Here is a 27,980-nt window from a genome sequence, read left to right on the forward strand (position 1 = left end):
GACAACCACTCGCAAGATTTTCATTTGAATATTCAAACGAAGATATTATAAACACCACATTCACTATCACGTTCTCATACTCTACCATTCATATCTCACTTGTCAGCAACAGCTTCACACATGAACATTTTGAATTTTCAAGAACATACGCCCTAATAATAGTCAACAACCGTATTTAAAAACAATAGATTTCATTACATCGCAACATTGTTGCTTAAAATAACCCGGAATTTTCAAAATACCTTCACCCGATCTTCGTCAATCTTTTTCCAACTTGTAACCTCCGAAATATGAAAATCCTGTTACCAAAATTTTTCATACATTGTTTTACTGTGCGATCCTCTCGAAATTTTATAAAATATTTACTTCCATTCGTGCAAATTTTATAAATCGTATATGTTTATATAATAAAGTAAATAAAATTTACCTTTACTTATTTTTCACTAGTACATATAAAATTTTACACTCACTTTTCTCAAATCAATTCTTTTATTCAAAAGATATTTTACTTAAAATAGTACATGTTGTACATAACTCTAGTTTTACTAAGAACTTCGTTTCCTTTTTAAATTGTCACCTTAAATGACTCGAACTTCTGTAAAAATATTCTTTGCTTGTTTATAAAAAAAAATTTGTGATATTCTACACCACGTATTAATCACAATACCTCTTGTCCTTCAAAACTTACCATTAAGTTCACCATTCAAAACTCTATGTTCTCAGTAACTTTTCCCTTTGTAAGATTAACCGTTGAAAAGATTTTACTTCTGATATCTCACGGTGAAACCACAGCGACCTCGTAAAACATCAATTCTATGATTTAATATCTTTTAGCCACAAGAAAGCATTTCTCGGAAATTTCCTCACCCGGTGTAAACTATTCTATGTAGCCAATGATTCATATTTCTTTTCATCCGCACTTAAACTCATAAGTGAATGATAGATCGACTCGCCATCTGAGCGAGAACGTCTTTCTCATTAAGAGATCACACATTTTCGTATGGTTTCCTTTTAGTAATATGAATCTATAATCCTCGCTATCTTCTCTAAAGGAGTTACCTTAAATGCATATGACATTTATTTATTCACTCCAAATATCTCTTTTCGTTGGTTGCAACTAGATGAATATCCTAGATAAGGGTTTGACCTCTGTTTCGACCTAACGGAAATCATAATCATAAAGTTACATTCGACAGTGTGCCTCCAAAATTTCTTCCAAGGATAAGTTCACATGTATTGTAATATATTGGACAATATCTTTTCCACAAGACCATTTTTGAGGGCATCTTAGTAATCATGGCTTGCTTTGCATATAAGCCTGGTTAGTGACTCCTCAGCTGGAATGTCATTTCGTCTATTCACAATAGATATTTCTTGAAAACCAAAGGTATCATGTCAATGGTTATCTTTCGGAATTTGAAGTCGGTACCATCTCTAACAAACACAAGTCATATATTAAACTACATGGCTGTGATCTACCTCCGCATTGATAATAAAATGCACTCCATAGAAGAACCTGTAGAAGTTATGGATTGTGAGATCAAACGTTTAGAAACAGGACAACAATTCCTATTGTTAAAAATCTGTTGGAATTCGCGTAGAGGCCCCGAGTATACCTGGGAACGTGAAGACCAACTTAGACGAAAATATCCACATCTCTACCGTAATGCGTCCGAGAAGATCTTCCTGAAACTTCGGGACGAAGTTTAAATTAACGGGGAGGTACTATAACAACCCTCATTTTTCTATTCTGAATTTACCAGATTTCCCTTAGGGTTTCAATGTCATATTATGTGCCTTATCATTAGGGTTGTTATCCATATCGATAAATGAACAAAAAATTTATGCTTTCATTAAATCATCGTGTGTATTGTTAAAACCCTAATATTATTTAAAACCCTAAACCTAATCCTAAGCATTAAGTGCTAAACCCTAATACCATTTAACATTAAACTCTAACCCTAATACTGAAATAAACTATATGTAATAATATCAAATGATGACATTTGTAAAATTAAAAACTAAATATAACCTAATTAAATATTTATAAAAGTTATGGACTAATAAATAATCAGATAAAATGTAAATTTAAATGTAACCCTGATAATAATAATAATAATAATATATATATATATATATATATATATATATATATATATATATATATATATATATATATATATATATATATAAACCACATAAATAAATAATAAGTGCCGGTTAAAAAAAATATAAATAACAAATGTTAGTAAAAGAAATCGGCTAGTTGTAAAAAAAATAGGGAATGAACTTGATCACTAAGTTTCCCTAATCCTAGTTAAATCCTAATACACTCCTTAATCTCCAAGTTAACTTAGAGTCCTAATTTTGATCCAACATATGATTTGTTCCCTATAAAAGGCATCATGATATTCCATAATCTCATCACTAAAATAACCCATTAAACTTGCTGAAATTAGTCGACTAAATCCCCAGCTTTTCCCTCCCTTTAAAGTCGACTAAATAAACCTCCACAACCCTCTACCTGCATCGACTAATTCCAGCCTTTTTCCCTTCTTCCTTGTCGACTAAAAACCATCCTTCACAGCCCTTTAGGTCGATTCATAAATCTCCCAAAAACAAAAGGCTGCATCGACTCGCAAATCATCACACAACAGCCTATTTTTCCTGCCTGAGTTCGTGGTCTCATACAGCCATAAAAGTTGACTTTTGCTCTTGTTTTTACTGTAACATTCGACCACTACAACAGCCCAATAATCTGCTGTGTTTCCTACTTGTTTGCGAGCCAAAACAGCCCAAGAAACTCTTGTTTTGGTTCGTGATTTTCTGCTGTATTCAGCTCCTGTTTCGACACCAAAATAGACCCAATAATTGATCAAATTGTTGCTGCAAAATCTGCTGTACTTCCTGGTTCTGTCGTGATCAAAGAAGACCCAAAGCAGCCTCTTTTTGGGTCGTGTTTTCTTGGTGTTGCTGCTGCTGCAATCTGCTTCTGTTTTCTGGTTTTCCTGTTTCGTATCATCATCATCATCCTTAGTCTCAATCTTAGTAAGGTATACCTAATAACCTAGTTAATCTTATTCTTAATTCAAAAATTTATAAGTATCATATTAAGTATTAAGAAGTATGATCTTGATCAAGTATTAGTTATTAATAAGAATATTATGATTTTATGTGTTAAAGGTTGATAATGAATATGAATTATAAGATGAATTAAGTATAATTATGATATAGGGAATGTGTGAGTTAAATGAGGTTAAAAAAAATATAAAAGATGGTTAATGGAATTTAGTTGTTAATAATGTAAATAAAGATTTTGATTCGATAGGAAGTTAGTATGATTATGAAGTGGTAATAATTAGATAATGAATAAGAATTGATTATGATTATTATGATTAGGGTTAAAAGATTTAAATTATGATTATGATATAGATTATGAAAAGGAATGGTTTGTGTAATAAAGACTAGGGTTATAAGTTTCGATAATACATATGGATGATAAGGATTGGAGTTATGGATATGATTAGTTATTATGATAAAAAGTTATGATTTTTATGTGATGATTAGGTTAGGTTATGATAAAAGGTGGTGATTTGAATTAGTAAAGTAATTATAATCGTGGTGTACGTGCATGCATGCACGCATACGTACATATGTACCTGTATACATTGTAGATATATGTGTGTGTGTATATGTAAATATATACATACGTATATATGTATGTGTATATATGTAGGTATATGTACGTGTGTATGTATGTATGAATGTGTATTATGTAAGTATTATAATAAGTTAGTAAACATAATAATAAAAAGTAATAAGTATATATATATATTTATCATCTTATACTTATATATATGTAACACATATACCTAATATATATATTACCATATAGTTATGAACACATACATGTATAATAATAAATAAAGAATGTATATATATGTATGTATCACATATGTATAATTATATATGTAACATATAATGATAGGTATATATATATATAAAGGTCGAATAATTAAAGATTAATAATACTATTATTAGTATAACCTATACGCATACCTATATGGTAACACTTAATAACACTAAGTATATTATCATTAATATAAATTTAAGCTTTTCTCGAGAATGGTCACTGTTAATATAGTTTACTATATTAATAAACAAACTTTATGTCTATTAGACATTAACTAATCGAACATAATATCTCTAGGTTGAGATCTCCGTGTTCAACACTCCGATCATATAACTTGCCTGGAATATCTATCTGCTATTAAGGTGAACTTCATAGCCCCACTTTTTAACTTTCTTTATTACTTATTTTATAACTTTTGGGGTGAGACACATGCTTGCTTTTAAACTGTTTTACGATTAGACACAAGTACTCAAACTTTCTTTTGATTAGTTCAAACTGTTTGCTAACATGCTTTGATTCATGTTTAATCCCTACCATGATATCGTTAATTGCTACGTATAAAGGCAAGCTTAGTTATTGTGATAGCGCTATTGAGGGTGACGTCTCTATCCGGATGACCGCTGGTCAATGGATACATAATAATGATGAACGACACGAACGTGATATGTTTAGGGTAACTAATGGTTAGTATCGATATCATATATACCAGCACTACTTCCGAACTGATTAAACCGCTTATTTAAATCTTGTGGTCTAAAAACTTGTTACAATTGTTAAACCTATGTTGTTCACTCAACCATTTTGGTTGACACTTTTAAGCATGTTTTGTCTCAGGTACTTAGATATATTGCTTCCGCTGTAGAACTCTGCTGTTACTTAGAAGTCTAGCCGAGCACTGGGACCAGAGTTAACATCCGCGTCAATGGCAATTTTGGCAGGGTGTTACAAAATATTGCTGCGTCGAGTGTTTAGTTTGCTGCTTAGTCTACCAGCACAAGGTAGACAGTGTTCTTCAATTAGCACAAGATGTGTACTCAGCAATTCAAGAATATCAAGTGTCTCAGTAATGAAGAACCAGCGCAGCTGGAATGCAGCTTACTACACAAGACAGCTATGCTCCATTACAAGCATAGTGGTTTCCTGAGTGGTCTACATCAATTGTACTATTCAACAGAAGTCAAATACAAAGTTGAACAGAAAAGGACACATGTCGGCGGCTGACAAGTGACCTTACAAGACCACGTGGGAATGCAGAAGTTTAACGCATGTGCAGACATGTGCTATACTTTGTCAAGGCCTAGGGAACACAACATTCTATTTGTTTAAACAAATAGTGGTGCCAAACCGAATTGTGGTGTTCCTGCAAATAGCTACCAAAGAGGAAAGAGGAGAGCACGCTCTCTGATGCAGTTGTCCCCACAAGTACAGACATCCTATGTACCAGTGGATAATGGAACAATTACACGGATAAAAGGACTACTATAAATTGTTGTATCCACTATTGTAACAACTAGTGGTGTGGGTTTTATTATTTAGAGTCCAAAACGTGTAATAGCTTTAAGTTTATCCTCATAGCTATAATCTAGGTAAATCTGTATCAATCAACTATCATTCCGTCAAGGATAGTTGTAATTCTTTGTGATTTAATCAATAAAGAACAACCGTTGAAAAATTACCTTTGACTCTATTTAAATTACATGCTTGAATACTAAATTGTGTTTAACTGTAAGTTACTTAAAAGAAATTGTATTCACCCCCCTCTACAATACTCCTGTTGTTAATCAATGGACCAACAGTTTTCATATAATTGGGTAAAAGTTGCCACCTTTGACTTTATAGTTAAGGGTTTGTATTTTATGTGTATTCAATTGCCTTTACTAAATGACAAATTTTTTCAAGAGCCTTGATAATATCTTGACATGCATAGAGAATTTTATTACCTTGGGATCATGATAATTTATTAGTTTACTACAAAGTTCCATTACCCATTAACATATGGATTAAAATCTTAAATGCCTATAAGTGGTTAAACTTTAGAAATTAGAGAACAACATCAATGGGGACTCCAGGCTTCTTGACTGATAATATTTTCGTTCTTTTTACCTTTCCTGTTTACATGATGTGCATGTAGTTGCGTATCTACATGGCTGCATATTGATTGGTCAATTGCTTTTTTTAGGTACATTCCCCTCAATCGGATTAATTGCGATTCAAGTCCTGATGTGGACTCTTCTTTTCCTTCTCTTTCCGCACACGAAGAAATCGAGGAAGGGGGGTCGACGACCCTTATCCGATGCAACCTTAAATCTGTTGAGGCTGCTGCTAAGGTCTTGATAACTCCTAATAACTACTATTATAAGTATAAATTTTGCAATTGTCCAACTCATATTTAAGTATTCAAATTTGATTCTTGTACTATTCATATTCCAAATTACTAAGTGAAAATATATGTCAGGTGCGTACTTTGGAAGTTAGTGGGAGCTTGGCTGATGAAGTTAGGAATTTTGAATTTAATTGTTTAGGGGAGGTTAGACTCTTAAGCGTCTTTAAACACCCATGCATCGTAAAAAATTTGGGCCATCAGATATCTACCAAGTGGGTCCCATCACAAAATGGAACACCTGATCATCGTATATTGCAGTCTGCCATTTATATGGAACATGTCAAAGGGGGTTCATTAAAGGTAATTAATTTTCTAATGCAATTTATCTAATACTTAGAGTTAGATGTACAGAAGTTCTTTTCTTAATTTATCTATTATGTTATTCCATTTCTGTATAACAGCATTATTTAGAGAAGCTTGCAAGATCGGGTAAAAAGCACGTTCCTTTGGACTTGGCTTTGCAAATTGTTAAAGATATTGCATGGGCATTATCCGAGGTCCATTCCAAAGAAGTAATACATCGTGACTTGAAGAGCGCAAATATATTGATTGACCTTGATGATAAAAAATCTGATGAATTACCAATTGTTAAACTATGTGATTTTGATAGAGTGGTACCTTTACGTTCTCCGTTGCACACATGTTGTATTGGTCATATGGGGATACCTCCACCTGATGTTTGCGTTGGAACACCTCGTTGGATGGCCCCTGAAATCTATCGGACTATTCATGATCCACGTTTGTATGGACTGGTATGGTATTGTTTTTTTATATGAAAATTATTCTATATGTGCAAAATTAATACTATATGCTAAGCTGGAGTGCTGGAGTAACAATGATAGTTAACTTACTTAGGGTGTGTTTGTTTGCCTCTTAATCGAATAGTTTGATATCGAATTTGAACCATTTAGTATTCAATGCCTTTGTTTTTGACATCTGGTGACAAATGATGTTGACCGTTCAACAATATGTGTCGAACCATTCAGAGTTGAATTACACTCTAAATCATTAAGCACATATATTTCCTTTTTTATACTCGTTAAATCATATCTGGAACACTTGTAAAACAATGATATTATTTATTCATTTAAAAGGTTTACACACTGATTTTACATCATTAATAGAATTCATTCATAATGATTATCAAACAAATTATCGTCGTTAAGAACCAAGTTCAGTTAGAACCTTCAGAATCATTCAGATTTTGAACGACTTGATCATTCCGCTTTATTAAAAGCACCCTTAATTACTATTCACGGGACTTGTTATCTTTAAAGTCCATCTCATATCTGATATCTTGTATTTTTTTGTTATTGTTTACTGTAGGAAGTAGATATATGGTCTTTCGGATGCCTACTGCTTGAGCTATTAACTTTGCGAGTGCCTTATGCGGGGCTGCTAGAGTCTGAAATTCACGAGCTCCTATTTGTATGTTCAACTATCTGTTCTCCCGGTTTATTTTGCATACATTCTATAGAGAATTTTATAGTAATTAAACCTAGCTTGTGCTTCTTAAACGAATTCACACACACACACACACACACAAAACAGTTAGAAATGGTTCAAGGGTGAGAATTGATGATAATTTTTTTTTTTTTTTTTTTTTTTTTTTTTTTTTTTTTTGTAATGTGATTTTTTTCGCAGAGGGGGAAAAGGCCAGTGTTGACTGATGAATTAGAGGCCATGGGTCCAGGTGAAGATACTGATGTGGCTAAATCTGAATCTAAAACCGAGGAATACAAAAAAGAAAAAACCATGAGATTTTTAATTGATATTTATCGGCAATGTACCAAGGAGGATCCAAGCGATCGTCCAACAGCAGAGGAAATTTACCAATTACTATGTGATTTCTCAGATTCGAGTAGTGTACAAGTATAATCTTATTGTTTCAGCTAGGATGTTATTAGGTTATGATTATTGTATTATTAGTAGTCAGTTAGTCACTAATGTATCACTTGTATGTCTGTTGTAATTTATTTCCGGGGTATTGGAGCTCAGGTGAAGTCGATTATGAACCTGATTTATTCCGTTTCGAAAACTGTTACTTTCATTTTCCTTTTAGTTTCATGTTATTATCAATATGAATTATGAATCAGCATAGTCCAATTTCTACATACTGCTAAAGAAAGACTAATATTAGCAATTGGCATGTTGTATCAATTGTAACTTGTAAGGTTAGTTATTTGGAATAAACAAATTTAATTTAAAAGGTATTGGTAGTATGTTAAATTAAGGTTACGGAAATCACTACTTCAGGACATTCTATAAACTTCAGTTTTTTTTTTTTTTTTTTTAGCTAATTCACCATTTATATGATTATTAAACACATTTAACACATTGAGCATCACTATTTTTATCTTAATGAAATGAATAGTTACACTAAGGAACTTGAAAGTTTTGTAATTATATTATTAGTTTTTTTTGTTGTTATAGATAACGGGTAACTTTTTAGTGTGTTTACATTCAGTAAAATCTGTATATCATGAGAAGCATATAATGTGGCTGTGTATATTGTGATATGAATTTTGGTAGGTATTGAAGTGAAATATGCAAGTGTGGATGTGTGATTTGTCATTGATTAGCTTATGTGCATGGGCCTCGTGAAATAAATGCAAGTTTTCATTATTTCGATTTGTCTCTCGGAGTCTCGGTATTATAAATGTCAATATTTTATGTTTTTTGGGACATGTATATGAAGATGATTTACTTATAAGCCATATTCTCTTATCCATCTGTTGACGTAGCTTAACCCATAACCTAATTGTGTCCCTAAGATTGAAAGAATACGTCGTTCACGTTTGTTATCAAGTTAAAACCGTTTGTAATTGTAGGTGCTGGTTTTATCGAGACATACTAGGTATTTTGTGAGTGATGTTACAGGGTTGTAAGAAAATAGTGAGTAAGACTTATAATTGTGAAGGTTGTGTGGGGGGTTTAGGAGTGTTTATTTTTAAATTGATTAACTCGAAAATCGAATTGAATAAAATTCGAGAAAAACCGAAACGAATTTGATTTCGGTTTAGCTTCGTTTTTCAAATTCGTTTTTCAAATTCGTTTTTCAAATTCGATTTTCTGTTCGATTTCGGTTTACTTTTTCGAATTCAATTTAACCAAAAGTCGTATTTAAAAACCGAATTTGACTAATAACAAGTATTCGGGTTGGCCCGCTTCGCTGGGCCCAAATTCGGTAGCCTGAAAAGAAAAGAAAAACGTAACTCCAAGGTTCGAACCTGCGCCCTTTAAATTTCAACAAACCTCCTTACCAACTGATCTACGATTTCACTTTGATAAATTTATAGTTTGTTTAATATACATCTTATAGATTAGAGGGTTGGTGAAAGTAAAAAATTAGTCAAAAGGGGATGAAATTTAATATAAGGTAAAAACTGAGGGGTAATGGTGATAAAATTGCAAAAAAAATTCAAATGAATAGTGCCATTTTTTGTCTTTTTCTGTTTTCTAATTGAATCTATGTATAATATTTTAACATATTATTAATTATTATTATTATTATACATATATATGTCTTAATCAAAAGGGAAGCAATTTTTTGGGAGAAGGGGGGGAGAACCCCAATTACTAAACCCTAAAAAAAAACTTAGAAGAATATATTACTCATATGCATGTTTTCATTTTTTTTTCAAGCGTTTTTCCGTCAAAATAATAACATTCATCACAAAGTGTCTTTTTTAAATGTTGATATTTTCATGTGATCTTGATGCTCGAAAAAAGTTCGAAAAAAGTTTACTTCCCCCCACTTCCCCCCCCCCCCCCCCAAAAAGTGATTCCTCTTGATTATATATATATATATATATATATATATATATATATATATATATATATATATATATATATATATATATATATATATACAATTTTAAAAATAAAAAGGCATATTTAAAATCGATTTTTTATGATTATTTTGGTTAAATAGTATATTTTTTAGGTTTCGGCATTAATCGAAACCGGACTGAATTCAAATTTGGTTTGCGTTTCAATTTCGATTTTCGGTTTTGCCTTCAAAATTTTCAAAAGAAATCGAGAAAATTGAAAACTAGACTGTTGAATACTCTTAGGAGGCTTTTTCTGAGGCCTTTTGGATGATGTATCAAAATTGAACGACTGTATAATATGTATTTCCAGACTCATTGTATATGTCACCCTAAAATTAGCAACATGACTCGCTAGTCACTTTATAGCCTCGTTTGATCAAGGGTTGCAATCTTTTTGTTGCTTTTCATTCAATTATTTAAAAGTGTTGATTGATGTCGTTTAAATATCATAAAAATATCATAAGTAGACTTTTTAAACTAAATACCCTCTATTTCCTCACCAAATATTGACTTTTTATGTATGTTCATTTTCCCTTTTTACACTCATGGTTTTATTACATGGTAAAAAAAAATAAAAAATCATGTGTGATTCTACTTTTGTTTCTTCCCATTACAACTTTTAAAGTTTTTATTCCCAAATCCCAATGTATAGTTTACCCTCTCTATTTCGTTTTTATGAGCATTTCTGGTCGGAGGTCCTTTAAGAAGCAATCTCTTTGCTCTAGAGTAGAAGGAAGGACGACCTTATCTAGTCGCGGGTTCTATACCTGCTGGTGAAATAGTGACTTCATTCTAATCTAAGGTACGAGAAATGATTGTCTACACCCACCTCCCCATACCCTACATTCGTGAGATTGAGTATTGTTGTTGTTGTTGTATAGTTCTCCTCGAGTAAACTAAATAAATGTCAAATTGTGTAGCTTTCGGTAGTTAAAAAGCATTGTGTTTAGAAATTGTGATGTAGTCTAGCGGTTGGTGGCATGCCTCCTTTAGGGGAGGTCAGAAGCTCGACCCCCGTTGGCTACATATTAATCCACAATTTCATCACTGCCATGAAGTTCCACTCATGGCACCTTTCCCACATCCAGGGGCGAAAATTAGAAGGGACAGGGGGCAGCCGCCCCCAGTGGATTTGCAATTTTTAATGCAAAAATTTTGGTTTTTCGATTTTGTCCCCGATGGAATTTTATTTTTTTGCCCCAAAATCTCCATATTTTACCCCAAACCTCCATATTTTGTCCAACAAACCTCAATATTTTGCCCAAAAACCTCCACATTAGCCCCAAAACCTCCATATTTTGCCCAAAAAAAGTTGCTACGTTTTTAAAAAAAAATTGGCGCCGGTGAAAAAAATTCCTGCTTCCGCCATTGCCCACATCGCGTTGGGGGTAAAGGGGAGGGGGTTTTACTGTGATGCCCCGTACTAAATCAATGTGTACGGACCATCAACAACAGGATCATTACAAGGTCAAACACTATATGCGGTTTCAAAATAAGTTTGCATTCATGAATAAAGGTGACGTTTTAACCAACGTCAAATGTTTAACAACTAAAAGTATGCTTCTACGAATAGCAAGCAATAATAGTACGTGACCCATAGGTCGTTACAAATACATCGTTTCAAAAGTAATATAGTTTGAATGCAAAATAAACGTTTCATGCGGTGACATCTCTAATAAGCGCAGCGGGTGTCTACAAAGCATGACTAGTACAGCGGAAGCAAGCAAACCTTAAGCACCTGAGAAAAACATGCTTAAAAACGTCAACACAAAGGTTGGTGAGCTATAGTTTAAGTATAACAGTAATGTAAGGTAGGCCACGAGATTTCAGTACTTCAACAGCGTTTCAAAACAGTATGAAAAGTATATGTATAACCGTGGGCACTTGGTAACTAACCTAACGTTTATCACCCCCTAAAAGTACACTTGGCGAGTGCGTATGTTTACGAAGTATTAAACTCCCGTTAAATGCTAGCGCTACTAGCCCGAGTGGGGATGTCAAACCCTATGAATCCATATCTAAGATTCGCGTTCACCGGTTCAAAGACCAATGACTAAACGTTACCGAGCTAAGGGGAAAGTTTATGCCGTTGTATAACCCACACATATATAAAGTTTAAGTACTCGTGCCTAGTATGTAAAACGTAAAATGCGCATGTATTCTCAGTCCCAAAATAGTTAAAGTAAAAAGGGATGCTATAACTCACAGTGGAAAGTAGTAAAAGTCGATACGCGGGAATAGTAAGCAAGTGGTTGGTCCGGAAGGTCCTCAACCTAAGTCAAAAGTTACTAAGTCGGTAAATCGTTCCCAAAGGTTTAAATGTATGTAAATTAGGTCTTAAGTACCATCATCATTCATCATTAAACAAAAAGTGTAAAGTAAGTTTTAAGTCAAGACTAGGGTTTGAAATAATGGCTGATTTCGTTCAGTCGTCACGACCCCTATACAAACTGAAATGAGGTGAGACCAGTGGCCATGGTTCCATATATGAGTCCCCTAGAGTCTGACCAATTTTCAGAACCAAACTCATCTTCGTTTGACCGTGGTGACGGTTTAAGTGCGAGTAGGTCAGAAATTTCAGCACAACGTTAATAGGGTGTAGTGACTTTCGGGAGGCCATAGATCCTAAACCGTAACTCGGATTAAGACGAGGTCTAAACGGAAAATAATCTACTCGAACCGAAATAACTGAAAATCAGTTTTAAAGTAGCCCAGGTAGTCTGATCAGTTCCAGAAACAGTAGCTAAAGGTGTTCCGGTGGGTTCTTGGTGCTTGATGCTCATCACGGTTCTCATCCTTGATGCGTATAGTTTCAAGTGTACAACTCGTTGATGGGTTTGCATCATCTTAACCAAGATTTGACCATCATAACACTAGTGTAAGGCTAATATAAGTTGCACAACTCACTTAAGAGTTGTATGTAGTTTGATGAACCAAAGTTACATCAAGATCTTAGATCCGACATATACATGAGTTACAAAAGTAATATTAAGCTACAAACTTGAAAGTAAACTAAATAATCAAGATCTTAAGTTGTAGAACTTAGATCTTAGCTAGATCTTAAAGATCCTAGACTAGAAAGTCTAGATCTAGTGTTCTTAAGTTAGATCCTAAGTTACAAAACTTGGATCTACACTTTAATGAAACCATAAGTTATGAAACTTAGATTTTCAACTTGAAGAATGTATGTAAGCTTGTAAGCTCTTATTTACAACAAAATTAGAAGACTATAAGTTATATAAACTTAGATCCAACATAAGTATATGAATTTATAACTAGAAGGTTATACTTCCATGTTCTTGACCTTATAAAGTTAACTTTAGTTCAAGATAAATGAGATTAAGATTAACTAGTAACACTTGACCAAGCTTATCAAGGTTCACGAATTTAAAGCATGTACAAAGTAGGAAATAAGTTAAATTTACAAGTGACAAGTTCATGGTTGTTCATACTTTAAAGATTCAAGCCAAGGCTTTGATCTTTTAAGAAAGTAAACCTTAAGTTTATAAACATGAACACAAGTATGAATATGAAACTTATGAACTTTAAATCTTGAAAACTTTTAAGTGTAGAACCATAAACTAGAAAGTTTAGATTTCTTGTTCTTAACTTCATCAAATAAAGATGGAAGTAACTAGATTTCATGAAGATACAAGTTAGAAAACTTGATCTTTAACATAAACAAGAAACAACAACAAATAACAACAAACTACAACTAGTAAATAAACATTAAACAAGAACAAGTAATGAAACTAGTAAGAATGATGATGATATGGGACGGTTTTAGAACAAGAAAAGAAAGAAGAAATAAGTTTGTTACTTACAAATATTTGAGAGAAAAAGAGAGAAAGAAAAGTAGTAAATGAAGTGTGTATAAAAGTGAGGAAATATAAGTGAATAAGTAATCAAAATTTGAAAACAAAACCACCCTCCCACCATAGCTTGGCCGACGGTTTTGGGCACCAAAGGGGAAGGGTCAATTTGCAACTTTCAAATGTGGGAGAAGGTGTTAGCTTGAAATGGTATTAAAGCAAATTGTATGGGAACAAGGTGTAAGTATACTAGTAACTAGATTCCTTCATTCACTAATTAATCTAGTTTAAGTTTAATAAGTCATTAGCATAATGTTGGGCTCCTAATAGTCCATTAAGAAAAGTAGGCTGGGCTTCCAAGTCCACTAACATGAGTCAATTAATAAAAGCCCAAGTCTAAGCAAATAAGCAACAATTAATTAAATAATGCCCAAGTAATTAACCACTTGCATTAGTTAATTAAAATGATTAATAATAATTAATCATGAATGTAAATAATATTTGAAAATATTATTCGTTAAAAGTACGTGTGTCACAAAGACGAGTCGGGCATGTAAAGTCAAGTACGGTAACAAGTAAATGTATAAAAATACATTCATTAAACACAAGCATTAATAATAAATATTATTAATTAAACGTTAGAAAATCCAGGGTCGTTACATTACCCACCTGTTAAAGAAAATTTCGTCCCGAAATTTTAAGCTGAGGTAGATGGAGGAGTTGGGAAAAGGTGAGGATACTTCTGCATTATTTGATCCTCTCGTTCCCAGGTAAACTCAGGTCCTCGTTTGGCATTCCATCGTACTCGGACGATCAGAATCTTGTTGTGTTTTAAAGTTTTGACCTTACGGTCCATAATTTCGATAGGCTCTTCCACGAAGTGGAGTTTGTCATCAATCGTAAGTTCCTCCAATGGTATGACATGTTCCGGTTCAGCAAGACACTTCTTCAAATTCGATACATGAAAGGTAGGATGAACTGAGCTCAATTGAGTTGGAAGATCCAGATGGTAAGCAACGGGTCCAACACGCTCCAAGATTTCAAAAGGACCAATGTATCGCGGGTTTAACTTTCTGCATTTTCCAAAACGGATCACACCTTTCCAAGGCGCGACCTTCAACATTACATGGTCACCCACGTTGAATTCAATGTCTTTACGTTTAAGGTCGGCATAACTCTTTTGGCGATCACGGGCCGTCTTGAGTTTCGCTTGAATTTGGACAATCTTCTCAGTTGTTTCATGGACTATCTCGGGTCCGGTGATTTGCGTTTCGCCTACTTCGGCCCAACAAATAGGAGATCGGCACTTGCGGCCATACAATGCTTCAAAACGTGCGGCATTAATACTCGAATGATAATTGTTGTTGTAAGAGAATTCGGCTAGCGGCAAATGTCTTTCCCAGGCCTTTCCGAAATCAATAACATATGCACGCAACATGTCCTCCAAAGTCTGAATCGTGCGTTCACTTTGTCCGTCGGTCTGTGGATGATACGCGGTACTCATGTCGAGACGAGTCCCCAAGGCTTCTTGCAAAGAACGCCAATATCTGGAAGCAAAACGGGGATCGCGATCTGAGATGATCGATAAAGGTACACCATGATGAGATACAACCTCTTTTATGTATAGTTGAGCGAGTCTCTCCATCGTATCAGTTTCCTTCATAGCTAAGAAGTGTGCAGATTTGGTAAGACGATCAACGATAACCCAGATGGTATCGTATCCACCCACCGTCTTTGGTAACTTCGTAATGAAATCCATTATTATTCTTTCCCACTTCCATTGCGGGATTTTCGGTTGTTGAAGTAATCCAGAGGGCTTCTGATGCTCGGCCTTAACTTTCGAGCAAGTCAAACACTTACCAACATAAATTGCAACGTCCTTCTTAAGATTAGGCCACCAGTACTTTCTTTAAGATCGTGGTACATTTTATCGGCTCCAGGGTGAATCGAATATCTCGACTTATGGGCTTCATCCAATATAAGGTTCCGTAGATCTCCATAACGGGGTACCCAAATTCTTCCAGCATAGCATCGGAGTCCAGTCTCCTTAACTTCGAATCGAGAGACGAGAATGTTCAAGTATTCATGAGATATATTCTCCTCCTTGAGAGCCTTATCTGGGGCTACTCGGATCTGGCTATTGAGGTTCGAATGAATGGTAATGTTCAGTGCCCAAACACAAAGAGGTGTCATCCTCTCCTTTCGGCTCAAAGCGTCAGCTACAACATTGGCTTTACCAGGGTGATAACAAAGTTCACAATCATAGTCGTTTAGTGTCTCGATCCATCGATGCTGTCTCATATTCAGTTGCTTCTGATCAAATATGTGTTGGAGGCTTTTATGATCGGTGAAAATAGTGCTCTTAGTTCTATAAAGATAGTGTCTCCACAGTTTTAATGCAAAGACAACAGCTCCAAGCTCGAGATCGTGCGTTGTGTAATTTCGCTCGTGAATCTTCAGTTGACGGGAGGCACAAGCAATAACCATTGTGCGTTACATCAGTACACAACCAAAACCACTCTTCGAAGCATCGCAATAAACAACGAAATTGTCACTGCCTCCAGGAAGTGATAAGATAGGTGCGGTGGTTAACTTCTTTTTCATGGTTTGAAATGCTGATTCATGTTCGGGTTCCCAAATGAACTTCTTCCCTTTGTGAGTCAGCGCGGTCAAAGGACGCGCAATCAGAGAGAAACCTTCAATAAATCTTCAGTAGTAACTGGCGAGGCCTAAAAATTGGCGAATGTGCGTCGGAGTAGTGGGGGTTTCCCACTTGCTGATAGCTTCGATCTTTGCGGGATCTACCTTGATACCTTGATCGCTCACAACGTGACCCAGAAATTGGACTTCCTTCAACCAAAATTCACACTTGGAGAATTTTGCATAAAGTTGCTCTTGTCTTAAGAGTTCCAACACTAGACGAAGATGTTGTTCATGTTCTTCTTCGCTTTTGGAGTAGATGAGGATATCATCTATGAAGACAATAACGAACTTATCCAGGTATGGCTTGCAGACACGATTCATGAGATCCATAAACACGGCAGGTGCGTTGGTTAAATCGAATGGCATCACGAGAAACTCATAATGACCATAACGAGTTCTGAATGCAGTCTTCATCACATCGCTCTCTTTCACCCTCAACTGGTGATAACCGGATCGTAAATCGATCTTAGAGTAAACGCTCGATCCTTGTAGTTGATCAAAAAGATCGTCAATTCGGGGAAGAGGATACCGATTCTTAATCGTCAATTTTTTGAGTTCACGGTAGTCGATACACATGCGGAATGATCCGTCCTTCTTCTTCACAAATAAAGCAGGTGCGCCCCAAGGCAAGAAACTTGGTTGGATAAATCCACGGTCTAGCAGTTCTTGTAATTGGCTCTGAAACTCTTGCATTTCGGAAGGTGCGAGTCGATAAGGTGCGCGAGCTACATGTGCAACTCCTGACACTAAATCGATCTGAAACTCCACTGCTCTCGGTGGCGGTAATCCAGGCAATTCTTCCGGAAAGACATCGGAAAATTCATTCACAATTCGAACGTCATCCACACTCTTCACCTCAGTTTCTAACGTTTTCACATGTGCTAGAACAGCAAGACGTCCTTTCTTCATAATCTTTTGTGCTTTCATGAGATTCAGTTTCGAGCTACATCTCTCTCCGTAAATAATCAGTGGTTCACCATTTTCTTGCGGTATACGAAGAGCTTTATCTCCACAGATAATGTCGGCCCTTATCTTGGTCAACCAGTCCATACCGACAATAACATCAAAGCTTCCCAACTTAATGGGTATCAAGTCAATCTCGAAATCCACACCAGCTATGTTGATAATAGCTCCTCGGCTAACTTGGTCAACTTTCTCAAGTTTTCCATTGGCTACCTCTAAAAGCATACTCTCCTTTAAAGGAACTAATGACCAATTTATCTTAGAGCAAAAGTGTCTACATACATAACTTCTATCGGCATCAGTATCAAATAGGATAGAAGCTAATAGATTGTTGATAGTGAATATACCTGTCACCAAGTCGGGGTTCTCACGAGCATCCCTTGCATTTACATTGAAAGCTCTGCCACGCGGTGGTCTGCCGTCCTTTCGCTTGTTGGGACACTCATTTCTGAAGTGGCCCGTCTGTCTGCATTCATAGCACTTTCTCGGTCCCGTGGGGTTCGGCTTCCCAGTCATGGTGGTGATCTTGCAGTCCTTGCCAATATGCCCGGTCCTTTTGCATTTTTCACAAACAACGTTACAGTACTCGGTATGGTGCTTGTAGCACCTCTTGCACTGCGACAGACTACCCTTGTAGTTGGAGTTCGAGCTAGTGTTCGGATTGGGATTCCCACCGTTGTTGTGCCTCTTAGCGGGGGCTTAATCATAGACTCTCCCCTTGTTGTTGTCCCACTTACGCTTATCACTACTACCCGATTCGGATTTAGCCTTTTTCAGTTCATCGATGATAATTTGGTTCATTAAGGTGTGCGCCATACGCATTGCTTCCGGGATGTTTGGTGGCTTAGATGAGGTGACATTTCCCTTAATGGACTTGGGAAGTCCCCACAAGTACCTTTCAATGCGCTTAAACTCCGGGGTAACCGTGGTAGGACACATCAGAGCTAATTCTAGATACCTACGGTTGTAACTATCGAGATCGTTTCCCACAACCTTCAACTGCCCAAACTCAATCTCCATCTTCTGGATCTCTGTCCTAGGGCAATACTCTTCAATCATGGCCCCTTTGAATTCCTCCCATGGGGTAGCATACACCTCGTCAATACCCTTTGCTTGAGGCAGTATGTTCCACCAGGTTAGTGTGCCGTCTGACAGCATACACGAGGCATACTTGGTTTTGTCCATCTCTGAGCAGTTACTAACACGGAACACAGATTCTAATTTCTCAAACCACCTAGTGAGACCAACCGGACCCTCAGTACCACTAAAGTTGTGGGGCTTGCAGCTTTGAAACTCTTTGTATGTGCATCCATTACGAATGGGCTGGTTAACTGGTGGAGCTTGGGGGTTCCTTTCCGCTAAAGCTGCGGCCACACGTTCAGCGATCATTTCCTCGATTTGTGCTGCGGTTGGCGTTGATATTCCGTTTGCCATTGATGTTCTAAACAAAAATTTTGACTCAAGTCAAAATCCAGTATTCAAATAGTAATAGTACAGTATATGGTAACTGTAGTGACCCGAACTTTTCCATGTTTATATATATTAATTGAGATTGATATTTACATGATTAAATGTTTCCAACATTTTAACCAATCAAACTTGTTAAGACTTGATTAATTGAAATATGTTTCATATAGACAATTGACCACCCAAGTTGACCTGTGATTCACGAACGTTAAAACTTGTAAAAACTATATGATGACATATATATGGATATATATATATAGTTAACATGATACTATGATAAGTAAATATATCATTAAGTATATTAACAATGAACTACATATGTAAAAACAAGACTACTAACTTAATGATTTTTAAACGAGACATATATGTAACGATTATCGTTGTAAAGACATTTAATGTATATATATCATATTAAGAGATATTCATACATGATAATATCATGATAATATAATAATTTAAAATCTCATTTGATATTATAAACATTGGGTTAACAATATTTAACAAGATCGTTAACCTAAAGGTTTCAAAACAACACTTACATGTAACGACTAACGATGACTTAACGACTCAGTTAAAATGTATATACATGTAGTGTTTTAATATGTATTTATACACTTTTGAAAGACTTCAATACACTTATCAAAATACTTCTACTTAACAAAAATGCTTACAATTACATCCTCGTTCAGTTTCATCAACAATTCTACTCGTATGCACCCGTATTCGTACTCGTACAATACACAGCTTTTAGATGTATGTACTATTGGTATATACACTCCAATGATCAGATCTTAGCAGCCCATGTGAGTGACCTAAAACATGTGGGAACCATCATTTGGCAACTAGCATGAAATATCTCATAAAATTACAAAAATATGAGTAATCATTCATGACTTATTTACATGAAAACAAAATTACATATCCTTTATATCTAATCCATACACCAACGACCAAAAACACCTAAAAACACTTTAATTCTTCAATTTTATTCATCTAATTGATCTCTCTCAAGTTCTATCTTCAAGTTCTAAGTGTTCTTCATAAATTCCAAAAGTTCTAGTTTCATAAAATCAAGAATACTTTCAAGTTTGCTAGCTCACTTCCAATCTTGTAAGGTGATCATCCAACCTCAAGAAATCTTTGTTTCTTACAATAGGTTATCATTCTAATACAAGGTAATAATCATATTCAAACTTTGGTTCAATTTCTATAACTATAACAATCTTATTTCAAGTGATGATCTTACTTGAACTTGTTTTCGTGTCATGATTCTGCTTCAAGAACTTCGAGCCATCCAAGGATCCATTGAAGCTAGATCCATTTTTCTCTTTTCCAGTAGGTTTATCCAAGGAACTTAAGGTATTAATGATGTTCATAACATCATTCGATTCATACATGTAAAGCTATCTTATTCGAAGGTTTAAACTTGTAATCACTAGAACATAGTTTAGTTAATTCTAAACTTGTTCGCAAACAAAAGTTAATCCTTCTAACTTGACTTTTAAAATCAACTAAACACATGTTCTATATCTATATGATATGCTAACTTAATGATTTAAAACCTGGAAACACGAAAAACACCGTAAACCCGGATTTACGCCGTCGTAGTAACACCGCGGGCTGTTTTGGGTTAGTTAATTAAAAACTATGATAAACTTTGATTTAAAAGTTGTTATTCTGAGAAAATGATTTTTATTATGAACATGAAACTATATCCAAAAATTATGGTTAAACTCAAAGTGGAAGTATGTTTTCTAAAATGGTCATCTAGACGTCGTTCTTTCGACTGAAATGACTACCTTTACAAAAACGACTTGTAACTTATTTTTCCGACTATAAACCTATACTTTTTCTGTTTAGATTCATAAAATAGAGTTCAATATGAAACCATAGCAATTTGATTCACTCAAAACGGATTTAAAATGAAGAAGTTATGGGTAAAACAAGATTGGATAATTTTTCTCATTTTAGCTACGTGAAAATTGGTAACAAATCTATTCCAACCATAACTTAATCAACTTGTATTGTATATTATGTAATCTTGAGATACCATAGACACGTATACAATGTTTCGACCTATCATGTCGACACATCTATATATATTTCGGAACAACCATAGACACTCTATATGTGAATGTTGGAGTTAGCTATACAGGGTTGAGGTTGATTCCAAAATATATATAGTTTGAGTTGTGATCAATACTGAGATACGTATACACTGGGTCGTGGATTGATTCAAGATAATATTTATCGATTTATTTCTGTACATCTAACTGTGGACAACTAGTTGTAGGTTACTAACGAGGACAGCTGACTTAATAAACTTAAAACATCAAAATATATTAAAAGTGTTGTAAATATATTTTGAACATACTTTGATATATATGTATATATTGTTATAGGTTCGTGAATCAACCAGTGGCCAAGTCTTACTTCCCGACGAAGTAAAAATCTGTGAAAGTGAGTTATAGTCCCACTTTTAAAATCTAATATTTTTGGGATGAGAATACATGCAGGTTTTATAAATGATTTACAAAATAGACACAAGTACGTGAAACTACATTCTATGGTTGAATTATCGAAATCGAATATGCCCCTTTATATTAAGTCTGGTAATCTAAGAATTAGGGAACAGACACCCTAATTGACGCGAATCCTAAAGATAGATCTATCGGGCCCAACAAGCCCCATCCAAAGTACCGGATGCTTTAGTACTTCGAAATTTATATCATATCCGAAGGGTGTCCCGGAATGATGGGGATATTCTTATATATGCATCTTGTTAATGTCGGTTACCAGGTGTTCACCATATGAATGATTTTTATCTCTATGTATGGGATGTATATTGAAATATGAAATCTTGTGGTCTATTATTATGATTTGATATATATAGGTTAAACCTATAACTCACCAACATTTTTGTTGACGTTTTAAGCATGTTTATTCTCAGGTGATTATTAAGAGCTTCCGCTGTCGCATACTTAAATAAGGACGAGATTTGGAGTCCATGCTTCTATGATATTGTGTAAAAACTGCATTCAAGAAACTTATTTTGTTGTAACATATTTGTATTGTAAACCATTATGTAATGGTCGTGTGTAAACAGGATATTTTAGATTATCATTATTTGATAATCTACGTAAAGTTTTTTTTAAAACCTTTATTGATGAAATAAAGGTTATGGTTTGTTTTAAAATGAATGCAGTCTTTGAAAAACGTCTCATATAGAGGTCAAAACCTCGCAACGAAATCAATTAATATGGAACGTTTTTAATCAATAAGAACGGGACATTTCAGTTGGTATCCGAGCGTTGGTCTTAGAGAACCAGAAAATTTGCATTAGTGTGTCTTATCGAGTTTGTTAGGATGCATTAGTGAGTCTGGACTTCGACCGTGTTTTCTTTAAAAATGATTGCTTAACATTTTTGTTGGAAACTATATATTTTTAACATATGAATATTATGTGATATATTAATCTCTTAACGTGTTTGACATTATGTGATAGATGTCTACCTCTAGAACAAGTCCCATTGACTCACCTAATAATAATGAAGAGTCAAATGTAAATTGGAATGATTCGTGGACTGATTCACAAGTTCCCGAAGAGGAACCGGAAGAAGAGTCGGAACCGGAAGAAGAATCGGAACCGGAAGAAGAATCGGAACCGGATGAAGAAATAGAACCGGTGGGGGAAATAATAAAACGGTTAAGTAAAAGAAAATCCTCAACTAACCGACCAAGGTTAATTATGGTCAATGGTGTTTCCGCCAAGGAAGCAAAATATTGGGAGGATTACCAATTCTCCGATGAATCGGATTCCAACGAGAATTCCGATGATGTTATAGAAATTACCCCAACTGAATTTAAAAAGGCAAAAGAAAATAATAAGGGAAAGGGCATAAAAATAGAGAAATCTAATTCCAACCCCGATGAACTTTATAGGTATCGTCAACCCCCGAAGTCCTTAAGTTGTAACAATGACCCGGGAACCTCTAAACCACCAGGTTTTTCTAAAACAATGTGGACAACGACAGTTAGTATTAGGGGAACATCATATATCCCTAGAAACTTGGCAAAACGAACCAAAACCGAAGAAGAAGAAACGAGCGAGTCGGAATAAGATAGTTGTATTCGTGTGGTGTAATATATGTAATATAGTGTGCTTATGCTTTATGATATATGTAAAAATTGCTTGTATTAATAAGTATTTTTTTATGAATCTAACTCTTGTCTATTTTACAGTTTAAAAACACAAAATGGATAGACAACCCAATATTTTAAGAGACCTACCCGGAGACATGATTGATGAAATCTTGTCTAGAGTCGGTCAGAATTCCTTGGCACAACTATTTAAGGCGAGATCAGTTTGTAAGACATTCGAAGAACGTTCCAATGTGTTTAATTCGAAGAATTCCTTGTAACCCATAAGTTACGATTTGTTTACTTTGACGCATATATTGAGGGGAACCCAAATGCTATTTTACGCAACGGGTTAAGAAATTATTTTGACTCAATATATCCGAATATTGGACTTCGTGATTTAGAAAAAGCGGCTAACATGCAACATAAAGAAGCATGTTATGCTTACGGATTAGTAATGTTCGCTTCTCACCAAAGTGAGAACAAGAACATCGGGCTACAACTATTAAACAAAACGTTTCCACAAGTGACGGAGTCGGTAATTGGGGTAAGAAATGAGGTTTTTAGATTGTTACGGGACTGTTGGACATTACGTAACCCTCGTCCTTTTGACGACGTTACAACACGCTGTCTTATCAACGGCCATAACGGTTATGTTCCACAAGACCAAGGATGGGAAGTAATCCTAGTAAAACCAGAATGCATGACTTGTTTCTGGACGTATGAATTACGTGTCTTTATTGCCTTTGCTGAACGACTTGTGTACTAGCTAGAATTATCTTCACAACTATCTTGTATCAAAGTTATTGCGTGCTATATTTCAAGCTTTATGTAAAATAAGCGGTATTGTAAGTTGTAAAATATTGTATAAAAGTTTGAACGCGAAATATTATTATAATCAGTTTTTCATATAGAATTGTAGTAGTTGAATTGTATATTAGCTACTAAGTATGAACTTAACGGGTAGGTACTACCCGAATTTAAACTTATAAAATGCTAATATGAAGAAAAAGCTTTTATAAATGAGTTCATATTATGCTACGAAATACTATTAACTACTCTTAATATTCTGTATGATTAACTTGTTCCATTTGAATATTTTGAAGGAAATGGCACCGACTACTCGACACACCGTGAATATGAATGAAGAGGAATTCCGTACTTTTCTAGCTTCAAACATAGCCGCAGTACAGGCTGCGCTACATACCAACAATAACCTTGGATCTAGCAGTACAGGAAATCGTGTAGGATGCACCTACAAAGAATTCACTGCCTGCAAACCTTTGGAATTTGATGGAACCGAAGGACCGATCGGATTGAAACGGTGGACCGAGAAGGTCGAATCGGTGTTTGCCATAAGTAAGTGTACTGAAGAGGACAAAGTGAAGTACGCTACGCATACCTTCACAGGTTCTGCGTTAACATGGTGGATACCTATCTAGAGCAAGTGGGACAAGACGATGCGTACGCACTACCGTGGTCAGCATTCAAGCACTTGATGAACGAGAAGTACCGTCCCAGAACCGAGGTCAATAAGCTCAAGACAGAACTTAGAGGGTTACGAACCCAAGGATTTGATATTACCAAGTACGAAAGACGATTCACAGAATTGTGCCTATTGTGTCCGGGAGCATTCGAAGATGAGGAAGAGAAGATCGACGCGTTTGTGAAAGGATTACCGGAAAGAATCCAAGAAGATATAAGTTCACACGAGCCCGCCTCTATACAACAGGCATGTAGAATGGCTCACAAACTAGTGAACCAGATTGAAGAAAGAATTAAAGAACAGACTGCTGAAGAGGCCAATGTGAAGTAAGTCAAAAGAAAGTGGGAGGAAAACGGTGATAAGAATCACCAATACAACAACAACAGCAATTACAACAATAATCGCAACAATTATCCCAACAATCGCAACATCAATCGCAACTACAACAAACGGCCCAACAACAACAACAACAACAACAGCAACTACAACAATCATCCCAACAACAATAATAACCGCAACAACAACAACAATCAGAAGCAGCTATGCCAAAGGTGTGAAAAGTATCACTCGGGGTTCTGCACCAAATTTTGCAACAAGTGTAAAAGAAATGGTCATAGCGCGGCGAAGTGTGAGGTCTACGGACCAGGGGTTAATAGAACGAAAGGAACAAATGGTGTCGGAACGAGTAATGGCGGAGCAAGTAGTGTCGGAGCAAGTTATGCCAATGTAGTTTGTTATAAATGTGGAAAACCGGGCCACATTATTAGAAATTGCCCGAACCAGGAGAACACGAATGGACAAGGCCGTGGAAGAGTTTTCAATATTAATGCGGCAGAGGCACAGGAAGACCCGGAGCTTGTTACGGGTACGTTTCTTATTGACAATAAATCTGCTTACGTTTTATTTGATTCAGGTGCGGATAGAAGCTATATGAGTAGAGATTTTTGTGCTAAATTAAGTTGTCCATTGACGCCTTTGGATAGTAAATTTTTACTCGAATTAGCAAATGGTAAATTAATTTTAGCAGATAATATATGTCGGAATCGAGAAATTAAACTGGTTAACGAAACATTTAAGATTGATTTGATACCAGTAGAGTTAGGGAGTTTTGATGTGATAATCGGTATGGACTGGTTGAAAGAAGTGAAAGCAGAGATCGTTTGTTACAAAAATGCAATTCGCATTATACGAGAAAAAGGAAAACCCTTAATGGTGTACGGAGAAAAGGGCAACACGAAGCTACATCTTATTAGTAATTTGAAGTCACAAAAACTAATAAGAAAAGGTTGCTATGCTGTTCTAGCACACGTCGAGAAAGTACAAACTGAAGAAAAGAGCATCAATGATGTTCCCATTGCAAAAGAATTTCCCGATGTATTTCTAAAAGAATTACCGGGATTACCCCCACATCGATCTGTTGAATTTCAAATAGATCTTGTACCAGGAGCTGCACCAATAGCTCGTGCTCCTTACAGACTCGCACCCAGCGAGATGAAAGAACTGCAAAGCCAATTACAAGAACTTTTAGAGCGTGGTTTCATTCGACCAAGCACATCACCGTGGGGAGCTCCTGTTTTGTTTGTCAAGAAGAAAGATGGTACATTCAGGTTGTGTATCGACTACCGAGAGTTGAACAAACTTACCATCAAGAACCGCTACCCACTACCGAGAATCGACGACTTATTTGATCAACTACAAGGCTCGTCTGTTTATTCAAAGATTGACTTACGTTCCGGGTATCATCAAATACGGGTGAAAGAAGATGATATTCCAAAGACTGCTTTCAGAACACGTTACGGTCATTACGAGTTTATGGTCATGCCGTTTGGTTTAACTAATGCACCAGCTGTGTTCATGGACCTTACGAACCGAGTGTGTGGACCATACCTTGACAAGTTTGTCATTGTTTTCATTGATGACATACTTATTTACTCAAAGAATGACCAAGAACACGGTGAACATTTGAGAAAGGTGTTAGAAGTATTGAGGAAGGAAGAATTGTACGCTAAGTTTTCAAAGTGTGCATTTTGGTTGGAAGAAGTTCAATTCCTCGGTCACATAGTGAACAAAGAAGGTATTAAGGTGGATCCGGCAAAGATAGAAACTGTTGAAAAGTGGGAAACCCCGAAAACTCCGAAACATATACGCCAGTTTTTAGGACTAGCTGGTTACTACAGAAAGTTCATCCAAGATTTTTCCAGAATAGCAAAACCCTTGACTGCATTAACGCATAAAGGGAAGAAATTTGAATGGAATGATGAACAAGAGAAAGCGTTTCAGTTATTGAAGAAAAAGCTAACTACGGCACCTATATTGTCATTGCCTGAAGGGAATGATGATTTTGTGATTTATTGTGACGCATCAAAGCAAGGTCTCGGTTGTGTATTAATGCAACGAACGAAGGTGATTGCTTATGCGTCTAGACAATTGAAGATTCACGAACAAAATTATATGACGCATGATTTGGAATTAGGAGCGGTTTTTTTTGCATTAAAGACTTGGAGGCACTACTTATATGGGGTCAAAAGTATTATATATACCGACCATAAAAGTCTTCAACACATATTTAATCAGAAACAACTGAATATGAGGCAGCGTAGGTGGATTGAATTGTTGAATGATTACGACTTTGAGATTCGTTACCACCCGGGGAAGGCAAATGTGGTAGCCGATGCCTTGAGCAAGAAGGACAGAGAACCCATTCTAGTAAAATCTATGAATATAATGATTCATAATAACCTTACTACTCAAATAAAGGAGGCGCAACAAGGAGTTTTAAAAGAGGGAAATTTAAAGGATGATATACCCAAAGGATCGGAGAAGCATCTTAATATTCAGGAAGACGGAACCCGGTATAGGGCTGAAAGGATTTGGGTACCAAAATTTGGAGATATGAGAGAAATGGTACTTAGAGAAGCTCATAAAACCAGATACTCAATACATCCTGGAACGGGGAAGATGTACAAGGATCTCAAGAAACATTTTTGGTGGCCGGGTATGAAAGCCGATGTTGCTAAATACATAGGAGAATGTTTGACATGTTCTAAGGTCAAAGCTGAGCATCAGAAACCATCAGGTCTACTTCAACAACCCGAAATCCCGGAATGGAAATGGGAAAACATTACCATGAATTTCATCACTAAATTGCCAAGGACTGCAAGTGGTTTTGATACTATTTGGGTAATAGTTGATCGTCTCACCAAATCAGCACACTTCCTGCCAATAAGAGAAGATGACAAGATGGAGAAGTTAGCACGACTGTATTTGAAGGAAGTCGTCT

The 27,980-nt window shown here is 35.6% G+C and overlaps 1 protein-coding gene across 1 annotated transcript in view; it reads left to right on the forward strand.

Moving 5' to 3' along the window:
* The window catches only part of LOC139871074 (uncharacterized), a 49,469-nt gene extending 41,273 nt beyond the window's left edge, over positions 1-8,196 (forward strand). The window contains exons 7-11 of the mRNA XM_071858815.1: positions 6,093-6,240; positions 6,369-6,596; positions 6,698-7,048; positions 7,623-7,724; positions 7,941-8,196. Of these exons, the coding sequence (XP_071714916.1) occupies positions 6,093-6,240; positions 6,369-6,596; positions 6,698-7,048; positions 7,623-7,724; positions 7,941-8,174 (1,063 nt within the window). The 3' untranslated portion in view covers positions 8,175-8,196. The remainder of the gene's footprint in view (positions 1-6,092; positions 6,241-6,368; positions 6,597-6,697; positions 7,049-7,622; positions 7,725-7,940) is intronic.
* The last annotated feature ends 19,784 nt before the right edge of the window (positions 8,197-27,980 follow it).

The sequence above is a fragment of the Rutidosis leptorrhynchoides genome, chromosome 10 (genome assembly GCF_046630445.1).
Source record: "Rutidosis leptorrhynchoides isolate AG116_Rl617_1_P2 chromosome 10, CSIRO_AGI_Rlap_v1, whole genome shotgun sequence".
Lineage (NCBI taxonomy): Eukaryota > Viridiplantae > Streptophyta > Magnoliopsida > Asterales > Asteraceae > Rutidosis > Rutidosis leptorrhynchoides.